This window comes from Homarus americanus, unplaced genomic scaffold, assembly GCF_018991925.1.
Source record: "Homarus americanus isolate GMGI-L3 unplaced genomic scaffold, GMGI_Hamer_2.0 scaffold20465, whole genome shotgun sequence".
In the NCBI taxonomy this organism is placed as follows: Eukaryota; Metazoa; Arthropoda; class Malacostraca; order Decapoda; family Nephropidae; genus Homarus; species Homarus americanus.
This window is the reverse complement of record NW_024756914.1, coordinates 3,646,783-3,659,877: the sequence shown is the minus strand read 5'-3', so window position 1 is coordinate 3,659,877 and position 13,095 is coordinate 3,646,783. Positions and strand designations below refer to the sequence as shown.

Genomic DNA, 13,095 nt, shown 5'->3' with positions numbered 1-13,095 from the left:
CAAATACCAGACCCAGGTGGGCAGAAAGCTTTCTTTTGTGTGCATGTACACCTGTCTATTGGGTATAATCCAACTTATAAATGGAACTTCTAAGACTTTCTAAGTAATCATGCACTGTCAAATAATATTTTGCATTAACATTAAGCAAAAAAAATCAGAAACACCAAGGTAAGATAATTTTTATTGCATTCTATATATGGAGGTCTCCAGGTTCCTTATAAAGGAGGGTAAAATATGGACCAAAAAATTACATCACAGAAAAATGCCTTATTGAAAACAAAGAAGATGAAAAATCAAAAGAAAAATCATGAATTCTAATATTGTTTTTAAACTCACCTTAAAGTTAGGAATGCGATTGCTGACAGGCCGAGGAAAAGTTGCTAAATCATGTTCTTCAAAGTGTGACCAAACCTTATCACGGATGTCATGCTTTGTCAGTGCTAAAAAAAAATTAAATGCTTGATTCACATCTGTGTCAAGCATGACCACCACCAAACATTTCAATTGCTGACCATCAAAGCTGCTCTAAGTCTCAGAGATCTAACGACACAGGTCCACATAATTGCCCAAAACTTCTGATCCTTTGTTTTGTATACCAACCAATTATCTTAATACACACAGTGAACCTTTCCTACTCCCCAGAAGCAACTGGATTTTCAACAGGTTTCTACTTTAGGTTTTCCCTGTAATTGGACAAGTATCTCCAAATAGCATAAAAATTTTGCCAACTCTACTGAAATTATGCACATTCCTGTTTCCTTATTACGGTATGGTTAAGAAAATTTATGTTTAAATCTTTGAGAATCTCAGCCCATGGTGGCAATTATTGAGTTTCCTCAAGCCAATCCTCTCTCTGTACAGTGTGTCTTATATTTCAAGCATCATAAGAAAATTAATATTCTTCTCTTTTGTTTTCTCCAGGCGAGGGAATCACAACAAATCAATGAAGGTTGTGAGACAAGGATCAACCAAATGGCCACCATGGTCTCTGGACCTCACACCTCTCAATTTCTTATTGAGGCAATTTAAAATCTGTCTACCAAGATTATCAAAGAACCACTTATAGGTGACCCTATCAGAAGAAATCAAGAGGTAACCATTTGATTGGTCCCCGTCACCTAATTTTTGTTGACCTGTTATGATTCCCTCACCTGAAAAAAAAAAAAATCCTTTGGTCTACAACCTGAGACACCCTGTACAACTCGGTGCACTTATCCACAACAGCACCCTCTCACTCACAAACACCCTCACATTGCATCTTTCCACCTTGTGACTCCCTTTTTCTATTCTTCTCCCAAAATACAGTACTGTACAGAAAAGCTATGCCATTAACTTTAGTTATTTTATGAAGTGCAGTAGACATGTTAACATAATTTTATAACACAATGAAGTACAGGACTTACTGGGTATGTCGGCCACATCGATGCCACCTTTTGATCTAAACATGACTGCAGCTGCAAGAAACTCTTCGCAACCCACTCAGCTGGGGAGAAAATGAAAGAAGAATTTGAATAAGGGATATGATATTGTCCTTATATTACTTATTAATACAAGAAATAATCTCAAGCTTTAGCTATTGATATAATGTTACAGGACCTGTATCTGTTTTGTGACATTATGTTGAGAGGATTAATTAGATAAATGAGTATACAAAATATTGTTTTAAAACAAGCAGTATGTACCAGAAATTAAGCCTGCACCTTAATTTTATATCTATTCAGCACACTGAACATGACAAAAACTGTTTAACAGTTTCTCATAACAACAAACAAAGGACTTGCATATCTTGGGATCACAAGTAAACAGTGCAGTACTCGCACATCCCTTGCCTATCAAGTTTCTAACAATTCCTCTGCATCTAAAATTTTTTTTATTCTTATGAGGAAATTATTAACAAGTTGTAAATACTCCTCAGCAAATTTTTCCTTTTTTCATGTCTTACAAAAAGCAAATAATCAATTCCATGATGAAAAATTCCAGGGAAAAGAAATTCGTCTTAATACTCTGAACCTGGAAATATCTCATTCCCAGGAAAGCGCTATGCGCCAACTATTCCGGCTACCAGGGATATCAGTTACGTACTGAATAAGGTTTTATAGAAAGTAAAAAAAATTTTAACTACAGAACTAGACTGTACAGGCATTCCCCAATTTAGGAAAGGATTCCTAAAAACCTCCTATAATTTGTTTTTTTCAGTTCAGATAACATTTTCCCACAAACTCTCATTATAAAAGTCGAAATACGTTCCTGTAAAAAAAAAAAATAATAAAAAAAAAAAATACTGTACTGTATCCCCATAATGTCTAAAAGTGCCACATGACATGTTTTCAAATGCAAGTTCTTGTGTATACAAAAATTATAAGCCAATAATAAAATTTTTATTTGAAACATCATACATGCAGTACAGTACTCATCTTATATTTTTACTTACAAGAAACCAGATAAGATTTGAAACAAAGTGAATGCTATGATATACTTAGGCAACATCTATAATACATAAATATATTACCCTAGTAATACAATGACTCTCATTGTATAAATGGAGATATGTTTTCAACGGAAAAAAAAAAAAAAAACACTCAACCCCCGATGAGTTCTTGTGTCATCCTAAATTCCAAGGACTATACCGCTGCTCCCCGAGTTACGACGGGGATAGGGACCCAAATCCAGGTCTTAAGTCGAAAATGCAAAAAATAATATGTACATAGAAGATCTAAAATGAAATACAGTACAGTAAAAGGAATCAATAATGAAAAATGGACACAGTGATACTGTGCACTTACCTTGAATGTAGTCAGCTGAATGCACACGGGGCACCCATAATTTTCTAATTATACATGGAGACTACATTAAGAGGATGAAGCAAAGAAGGAGACAGGACTGGGTGGATCATCAATGTCGCTTTCTTCAGACAGGTTAATATACACGGGAAACTTGCTGGTTGAAGGTCTTGGATCATCTTTAGGGAGTGAAGAGACAGCACTGGTGGGGCGTAAGGAGACAGCAATGGGGGGGGACTTAAAATATATGTCCAATTTAGACTGCACAGTTTGCTTTTTCTTTTCATTATAAATTTCCCTGTAGCAAGCAAGTGCATCTTGGACCATTCTGTCAACTTTGGCAAAACGCTCAACATTTTTATCCATTCCGTCAAACATTTGCATCCCCTTATTAATTGAAGCAAATGCCTCTGCCATTTGCTTCACTGTAAAATTTTTGGGGAGTGCAGCTTCTTCTACATTTAGACTCTCTTCTTCCTCTGCATTTTTCTGTGCTTCCAGTTCAGTAAGATCCTCGTTACTTAGCTCTTCTGCTACACTTTCAACCAACTGCTCAACATCTTCATTATCAATTTCTAACTCAAGCTGTTTACCCAACTCCACTATCTTGTTACTAATCTCAGAAATTACTTTATCTCCATTAAATCCTCTGAAATTGTTCACATATCTTTTCAGGGTTTTCTTCCATATTCCATTCATGCACTGACCTGTAACCACATCCCATGCTGCAGCTATGTTCTTTATACATTTCAATATGTTGGAGTCCTTCCTAAACTCTCTGAGCGTTTTCTCACCTTCAGTAGCAGCAACAGCCTGAGCAAAGGTCGTACGTAAATAATTTGCTTTAAAAGCTGCAATAGCACCTTGATCCATGGGTTGGATAATAGAGGTAGTGTTAGGTGGAATGTAGACTACCTTAACATCAGGGTGCATGTCGTCCAGGTGTGGTGGGTGTCCTGGAGCATTATCCAAAATTAACAAAATCTTGAACGCAATCCCTTGTTGCAGACAATACTCCTTGGCTCGTGGAATGAAACAAGTCATGAACCAATCCTCAAATAGTACTAGGGTCATCCATGCTTTCTTGTTATTTCGATAAAACACTGGCCGTGTGTGCTTGCTGACATGTTTAAAAGCCCCTGGGTTCTCTGAATGATATATCATGAAGAGCTTTATCTCCTTGAACGCCTTGAATCCCGACATTGTTTTCGGTGGATGTATGTCCATTCAGGCATGAGCTTCCATAATAAGCCAGTTTCATCCACAGTGAATATTTGCTCAGGCAAATAATTTCCCTCCACGATGACACAATCTAGCTACTCCTTAAAAGCTTCGGCAGCACCAACATCAGCACTAGCTGCCTCTCCACTCATTTTTACACTGTGTAAACTGCAGCGGTTCTTAAACCTTTGGAACCACCCATGACCTGCTGTGAAGGTTTGGTCGCACTCATCTCCTACCTGCTCCTTCAGGCTTTCGAAAAGGCTTCTTGCCTTAGCCTGTAGGGTTAGAAGGCTTAAGGGTACACGCTTTTGTATCTGGTCTTCCATCCATATCACAAGTAATTTTTCCATCTCATGAATGGGACCTTGTCTTTTCTTCGTTATTATAGTTCCCTTTATAGGTGCTGATCCTTTCACTACCTCATGAATACGTTCCTTGTCCTTCAAAATAGTAGATATGGTTGAGTGCGAGAAGCCTAGGTCACATGAAATGGTTGCTACTGTTTTTCCATTTTCATACTGCATTATTAATGTCATTTTCGTCTCAAAAGTAATTGACGTCTCCTTTTCTTCTGAGCACCACCAGCACTCTCACTTCTATGCTTTCCAGTCATTCTAAAGTGAATTAGATACAAAAATAATGTCAGTACACAGCTCGATCAGTTGCGAGAACAACGACAGCCAAACACCAACTAAGCGCTCTACGGCGTGGGTGCTGTAGCCACGAGGCGGCGCGACCCAGCCCACGCGACGTTCTCGTATGGGACGGAAACGTTTCGGTCTAGAAAATACGCGCGTCATTTGAAAAAAATTTTGGTACCGACTATAGCGTTCGTATGTGTGGGTGGTCGTACCGACCGAGGCAGGTCGTAAGTGCGGGTGGTCGTAGGTCGAGTATGTAGTAAGTCGAGGAGTAGCTGTATACAGTAAGGACACACTGCTCTAACATCATAAACTTAAGCTCCACCCCATTCGATGATGTCACGCTACCTGTGGTGACCACAAGGACTACGGCCTTGCCTTGGTTGACGTTTGATTATTTCAATTTTTTTTAGAATACTCGTAAGGCCAAGGCTTTTCTGTGGCCAGGTATAACAAAATGAATGCTTTATTTTCTTATAGTCCTCCAAAAAATAAGTGACATAGCAAAAAAACAACAAAGAAAACAGCAAAATATTACAAGGAAACACCCAGTGGGTGCCGGGCATTTTGCTGATGACATGGAAGAAGAAACTCAATTTTTGAGCTTATAAGCAATGCAAAGATTTTCCTTTTGCCAGACATGGCAAGGTGAATGTCTGAGGGTACTCCAGACAAATGGATATTGCCTTACAATGCATACTTAAGAAAATTGCGCAAGTTTTCGATGTGTTAAGCATCACAACCATCGCCAGTGAATTAAGTGATATAAATCTGGTTTTTCTTATATTTGAGGCAATATTATTGTGGTCTTTTTGTCAGATGTGGCAAGAAAAATGTCTCATAGTCTTCTGGATGACCTGATATTGACCGACATTGCAGAATTAAGAAACTACAGGAAATCTTCCTTCACGACTTGAAATAAGCACGGTGTTACACCTGAAACCCACGTATGGATGTATACTTAACTTTAATTTTTTTAGGATTATTAAAGATGTTTCAAGTTTTTTTTGGCCACATATGGAAAGACGAATGTCACACCTTCCTGTAGATACCTGGATTTTGACAGACATTCCAGAATCAAGGAGATACAAGAGAAATATGAACTCTTCAAACAGGTTCATGGCTAGCCTAATGTGTTTATTTTATCAGAACGCTTGTGGGCATTTATCCATTTATCACAAGTCTTCTTATCTCTGGCATATCTGTAATACTTGATGTACTCTCTGCTTGGGATTTGAGCTTTGCTGATGTGCCCGTATATTGCACAAATAACCATAATTGTTGATACATTGGTCCAGGGACCAGACGCGGGCACACACGGAGGTTACCAGACGAAACGTATTTACAACAGTGACGTCACCGAGCTGTGCATGGTGGGTAAAACAAGTGCCCAGGGAACTATCCTTACTGTCTCTAATCCTTGCTAAATTCCAACAGCTTTGTTTATATGGTGCAAACGATGTTCTCAGTCAGTTCTCGTGCTCTCTTGTGCATTGCCAGGAATATCCATGCCTCCAAACCTTTGTTTATTTCCAAATTCCACTTTCTCTTACAGCCCTACACCTTAATTGTCCATAATTAACCTATGATATTTAAGAATACAGAATTATTTTCATTGAATTAATTTTCCATATACTGTACAGTACTGTATTATGGTACAGTAGCTAAAAAATGTATCTGACAAGGCGAGTCCGATGACTTCCAAAATTATACGTACAACTAGTGATGTTTTGGGAGGGTTGTTATGTGTCTTTTCACCCACCGCCATTCAGTATCCAACACAGGGGACAAGTTAGCATATATTGTTATTATTATCCACTCTGTATCTGTATTTTTCTGGCTAAATAAACTGTTACAATTCAATTCAAACTGTTACAATAACATAGTATAAGGAGACAACACGCATATCCCAATAACTATCGTCCGTGGTCTCATATTGTTTCACACTATAGTATGTACAGATATTTTTTTAGCTACTGTACATGAGAGTAAATGAGGAGAAATTGGACAATCAGGCAATTAGGTGAGTGACTGTGTGTGGTGGTGGAGATAAGTTTACTTGTCCCCAGTGAGTTTGAAGAGAATGATGACACATTGAATAATAAAATAAGGCAGCAAAATAATTAAGCTTACTGTACTAGTACCTGTAATACAACAACTGCATTACTTTAGTCTAATATTTTTATTATTGCTCAGGGAAAATCGTAACTTAGGATTGTTCATTCGTAAATCAAATCAGAGGAAAATTTTTGTTCAAACTTCAAATTTTTGTAAACCAAATCTTCATAAATCAGGGACTACCTGTACAGTATCTTTATCTGGAGACTAGTTATTTAAGTGACTTATCTTGAATAACTATGAAGTTTATCTGAATGGTACATATATGCATTAGTTTACCCACCTCAAAAGTGCTGAGGTCCAGTCTACCAAGACTTTCTTTTCTTTCTTATCTGACCCTCATTTCCTATCACAAATTTGCTGATACACTGTCTCCTATAACAACCTTTTTATCAGTTAGATAATATTAGGTAGTGAAAAAATACACGCAGGGATATAATCTCTCATCCATATAAAATAGGGAGTGAAATGAGCATAACAATAGCAGCAAAATCCTCATCCAATTCAATCCTCATCTTATTTGGGGAACTATATCTAATTCTTCTACGATATTTTATGTTGACTACAGAAGTGAACACTAAGAGAGAAATGGCATACGTGACAACAATACAGTACTTTTCAATTTAAGTTGAGGTTGAGGGATAAAAATAACTTTCAAGAATGCTGAAATTCATATTCCCTGATTTTCTCACTATTGGGGTATTCATATTTTTTCAATGGACCATTATCTAAAAAAAAAATAAAAATGAAAAATTTAAATCCCAATTTTTAATTAAGCCCCAGCTTGTTGACACAGACAATACACTGTATGGGGTCAGGAACCTGGAGCAACACTAACATTAGAATAATACTGTTTTATCCCAAAATTACTCATCACAGCCATGCTGCAACCTTAAAATGAAAAGCTGGAAGCAAAGATCACCTTTAAAAGTAGGTGTCTGATGAGTTGCAACAACATGCATGTATACACACTTGCACCTCAGCTGTTACAGGCTAGTCAATTTATTTATGTTATAGCTCCTGATATAAAATGGAATTTCAGAATCAATACGACATTTACAATCCAACTCTGTACGGCAACTTGGGTAACTAAAACTGGTTAGACTGCAAAGTCAATCTGTCATATTGCTTTACTTATAGTTGATTCACAAACCTAAAGGAGGAGGGAGGATATCCAAAGCTTCAGGCTAATGGGCTCTGCAAGAAATGGAAGATTGGTCCCAAAATCCTTTATACAGTACTGTAAAGTATTGTGACAACCAAAAACTAGGCAGATAATGTAATGTTCAACAAAAAGATCTCCTTGTTGTCACTGAAAGACCTGATTCAGCCTTAAATAGTTATCAAACCTCCCTAAGGAGTCAATTATTGTATGTCCAATGAAGAATAGAAATGTACACACTGTAATCACTTTAAAGCGAATTCAGTGTTGTGTGTTGGTCTAACTCCTTCCAAGGTGAGGTTACAGTGTCCCCCATCATCCAAAAATATGATGCCCATAATTTCGTTTAATAATACCATGATACAGTACCTCCTTGCCTTGGGCTGATCACTTGCAGTGTTAGGTTCTGTTGGTCTACATTACACACACCAGTTAACCTCAAAGTTGGTCGTTTAGGAAAAGTAAAGATTCTCACAGCTAGAAACAACAAAGTAAAAAATCTCAATACTAATGCTAATGGTCTAAAATAATTGTTTTCAGCCAAGAGATCAAAATGCTGTACTAATAATTAAAGGAACACATTTACATCCCAAAGATGATGGAGATAAGCATAAGGTGAAGGTGACTGCTCAGTCTCATTAAGTGACAGGAACAAAAGAGCTGTTCCTGAAAAATAAATGGCCAACCTATAATATTTCAAGCCAAAGGTGCTGTACATGCCAAGTGTAACAGCATTACACTTCCGACTCCCCTTCAGGATGACAGCAACAGATTTTTTAAGGCTAATCATAAGATTAAGTTCAAGCCTACAAGAGAGCTCAGGCTCTCAACTGGCTCAGTCATGTTAATATTAGGATTTTTAATCGACTCTGTATCTATATTATTCTGGCTAAATAAACTGTTTCAATATCAATCAAGGGTTCCTTACATCCTGAACCCAAGTTGCAAAGTGAAGGTCATTAGGTTATAAAACAAAAATTACAGACAGGTATGGGGAAGAGAAATACAGTAATATAGAGTACAGTACAATATATTTAATTCAAGATATAAAGAAACAAATAAAACCTTTATGGGTACTAATGTAGTGTATTTCATAAAGCAGCATTTTGTATTTCTAGATTTGACTCAACTTCCCCTACATTCTGCACTATATACTGTAGGGGGTCCCCGGGTTACAAATAGGTTCAGTTCCTGAACCTGTACCTAAATCAGAACACATGCTATGTGCATACCGTAATTACAGAACAATGTTTAAAATCCCACTATATTATAGCCTAAGTCCTTATATACATCTAAAATCACTTAAATTAAGAGAAAGAAAAAAGAAATAGAATAACAAAATACAGTAAATGAAAGTAAAAAATAAGTCATCAGCTAAAAAAAAATACTGTAAATTTGAAGTTTCACCTCGTTTGTATCGGCGGGCGTTCGTAAGTCGGGGACCCCTGCAGTACATATGTACAAAACAAAGTACCATTTGTAAATTGGATTAAGCGTATCTTACCACAGTCAACATCCCATGACATACATGGCAAATGACATGAAGTGCTTTTCAGTTGTGTAACTTGTTCAATTCCATTTTTCTCAAGTACAGTATAGTACAGTACAATATATTAATGCTTGACTGTTTCATTTCTATAAAATTCAAATATTGTAATTTACAAAAGTTAGACATCTAGTATCCCATTATAAATGTCAATACAGTATACAGCTCCTCCCCAACTTACAACCTACTCAACTTACGACCACCCGGACATATGACCGCCTCAGTCGTACCAAAATTTTGTCAAATTATGTATTTTCGAGTCCCAACGTCAGTGATTGCGCTGTGTACTGACAAAATTTTCGTTTGTAATTCACTTTAAAATGGCTGGCAAGCTTAAAAGTGAGAGTTTTGTGGTGCTGAGAAGAAAAATACACCCATTTTAGATTTTCTATGTATTATTTAAGCATTTTCGACTTACGACCATTTCGACTTACGACCTGGATTTGGGTCCCTAACCCTGTCGTAAGTTAGGGAGGAGCTGTACTAGATATATATTGTACAATAAATATATATAATATATATTAACAATACAGTACTATAAAAACTTTGAATCTATGTACAACACAAGATTTCTGATGCACTGTACTTACAGTAGTTTGTGTTTCCTGATTCATAACACCTCTTAAATTCCCAGCCTCCACACAGGAGTTCCTAATCGAGGAATCTCATCAACACTGACACATGAACTTTCCTTTGCCCGCGAGCTTAACTTGTATGCTGTGTGACTTATAGTTGGCTCATAAAGGCGGTTTTTGCTCTTCTCTACACTAACTTGTAGAGATGCTTTGATTTTCTCAAGCCTCTTCTTTTGTTCTTCTTTATTTCGGATTTGCATTTCATTCCGATCCCTTTTACTTTTTATATATTGCTCATCTTTCTTACAAAATTCATTTCTGTTACTTGCACTGTACAACTTCTTTTTCAATAGTTCATCTTCTTGTTTCTTTTGCATTTCTTCTCGTTTCTGTTGGTCTTTCCATTGACTGTATGCTTGAAGCTGTACCCCTATATTTTTTCTTTCCTCATCGGTAAATCTGCTTACCTTCCGTTCACGAGTTGTCATTTTATTTTGTTTTCTGGTGGATTTTCCTACTCTCTCTTCAATCTTTTCACCAGTGATTCTATCTACCCCTTTTGTTTTCTTCCATTCAATAATTTTCTTATATTTTTCTTCCTGCTCTTCCTTTAGTCGTTCTTCTTTCGCTTTCCTTATCGATTCCATTTTTTTTTCATTTTCTATCTTTTCCTTTGATATCTTTTCTTGAATTTCTGTCTGTTCTTTCTCTTTTTCACTTTTCCACTGGATTAATTTATTTTTAACTTGGTCTTTTTTATTTAAGAAGGTTTCATAACTGGCACAATGTTGTAATACATCATTTTCTGTTTTGTAAGGGAGAATTCTCTGCCATTCTTCCATCCGCCTCTGTTTCATTCTGTGCCTCCGATAAACTTTCACAAACTGAAGATGGTCTTTCTCCTCCCAGCTGTGACTAAAACATGGCATAATAATTGGATTCATTTCCTGTGCCTTTTGTCTTTGTAAATTTTCTGACTTGTCATTCTTTCTATAATTTTCTACTTCAGCATCATACACATCAAGTACCTTATTAAAATTATCATATGTTTTATTTGCCAACCTTCTTTCTCTCTGAACTTTTGTATCTAAACCTGAGCTAAATTCCTCATTCACAATATCCTTTAATGCTTTAACGTCCTTCTCAATCTCTCTTTTTTCTCCTTCCAGGTACATAAATGCTTCCCTTCCCTCCTCTCTCACTTGCTTAAACAGTTTTTTTATCAGTGCTACCTGGTTTGTTAAGGATTCAATGGAAGTAAACTTTGGCACATTCTCCAAGGCAGAAGTGTCAGTTGATGTTTGCACTACCTGGGTCAACATATCAACTTTACCCTCCAAGTCATAAATTTCATCCATTAAATTTAGTACTTTGTTCTTCATAATTGCGCTATGGGGCCAGTCTACCCCTTGATTACAAGAGAATTTTATATCTATTAATTTGCTCTTCCATTTAATGGGTGTGATGGGGTAGACGCCCACACTAACACCTCCAGCCCCACCATCACCTTCATCTACCATGGTGTCCCCTCTGACAACCTTCCTCCATAAAATGTTCACTTCGCTTCTCAGACGGAGCACTGCCCCTACTTCTATATTTCCACACGCCATATCGATTGGGAAACCCCCTCAAGTGCTACAGTGATCGAGTCAGTGGATTCGATTTCAAATATTTCTACTTTATTTACACTACACCACAGAAAACGGGAGCTGCCTGAGCCTCGCTCTTCAGGCAGGCCCATGGTGCCTCCTATTACGTCGCCATCACACCACAAATGAAGAAATATTTGTCACAAAATCATTCCATCCCTGGTCACTGAGTAATGACAATGCTGATTAGCGTACTGACTACGAGTGATAAAACCTAAGTAGTAAACTATTGGAGAAACTCTGAAAATAGCTCACCCACGTCGTCCTTGTGCCTCCTGATCAGCTGCCAGCAGTCATGTGCGGGGTGAGGGAGCGGGCATCCAAACACCGAAATAGAAACTTACGCCTTCTGTCATTATATACCTAATGTTTCACTTATATCACACATTCGTCAACTTTTTCCCACAAATTTGTAAAATAATTAATGTTATAACTATAAATGAGTACGTAGAACGATTGAATAATTTTATTCGTGGAACACCGTCACTTGCTATCTGCTAGAGGTTTTTTTCAAATTTTATTTTACTTTTATCCTCTTCGCCACTGATCGGCTTGTAGCATGCAAAGAAATTCATGATATATTACTTGTGGTAAGGCTGGGTAAGACAAGTTTGTGTAAGGTTAGGTTGAATTAGGTTCGATTTATATGAATGATGGATATTCAGTGATTGTTCTGCCAGATATCTGATGTTAGATCCAGGTTGTAATGCCTTTTGGCTTTGTAAGATTCCCCTTTCTATTATTCAGTGCATGTGTTATAAATATATTATTGCAATACAAGTTTACGTTCGTCCACCATGTATATAAACAATGCAGATAATATATAATGTAGTGTAAGTTATTTGCACCAGAGCTGCAGTCCCCCCCAGACACTTACTGCCAGGCGTATGATTCCTTTAGAGAGACAGCTGAATAATACACTACCAACAAATATATCATTTTATATGTTATTTAATTATTTTCAATACGTTGCTAAGTGAATTTTCATTAAAATCAGACCAAAATTTAAGTTACTTTCATAGTTGCTGTCAATGCTGTACGATTCATGTCTGTTATTAATTGGCGCCGCCGCTCAGTCTCGTGTTTACATTGTGTGTGGACGGTGTGGTTAAATCGTGCTTTATTTTCAAGTAATACATGGTGAATGACAGACTGTCTGCTTTAGCAGTGATATCCATTGAAAATAAAATGATAACAGAAATAAAGGATTTTAATGAAATAGTAATAAACAATTTTGCTACATCGAAGAGCAGACGCGCCGACTTTATTTTCAATTAATACTGGTCCATCACCACCTTCTACCACCAACACTACTACCATGCCCTGGGAATTCGTGGACATCAACTACAACTCATACCTGAGGTAGGTCAAATTTGTGTATCCTACTGTTGTGTGAGGCT

At 37.0% G+C, this 13,095-nt stretch overlaps 2 protein-coding genes across 3 annotated transcripts in view; both read right to left on the bottom strand.

Annotated features, from left to right (window-relative positions):
* Positions 1-12,013, bottom strand: part of LOC121857183 (methenyltetrahydrofolate synthase domain-containing protein-like) — a 31,468-nt gene extending 19,455 nt beyond the window's left edge. For both annotated transcript variants that reach the window (XM_042353118.1, XM_042353119.1), the window contains exons 1-3: positions 11,951-12,013; positions 1,404-1,483; positions 337-440 (exon numbers count right to left, since the gene is read on the bottom strand). In XM_042353118.1, coding sequence (XP_042209052.1) covers positions 337-440; positions 1,404-1,446 — 147 coding nt within the window. In that variant the 5' untranslated portion in view covers positions 1,447-1,483; positions 11,951-12,013. The remainder of the gene's footprint in view (positions 1-336; positions 441-1,403; positions 1,484-11,950) is intronic.
* LOC121857184 (calponin homology domain-containing protein DDB_G0272472-like) lies at positions 9,915-11,943 on the bottom strand. Its single transcript, XM_042353121.1, has one exon. It carries the CDS (start codon positions 11,654-11,656, stop codon positions 10,094-10,096), a length of 1,563 nt encoding a protein of 520 aa, XP_042209055.1. The 5' UTR covers positions 11,657-11,943; the 3' UTR covers positions 9,915-10,093.
* Positions 12,014-13,095: the final 1,082 nt, after the last annotated feature.

Excerpts from the sequence above, each read along its gene's own strand:
- LOC121857184 (XM_042353121.1), bottom strand. The coding sequence starts at position 11,656 with ATGGCGTGTGGAAATATAGAAGTAGGGGCAGTGCTCCGTCTGAGAAGC.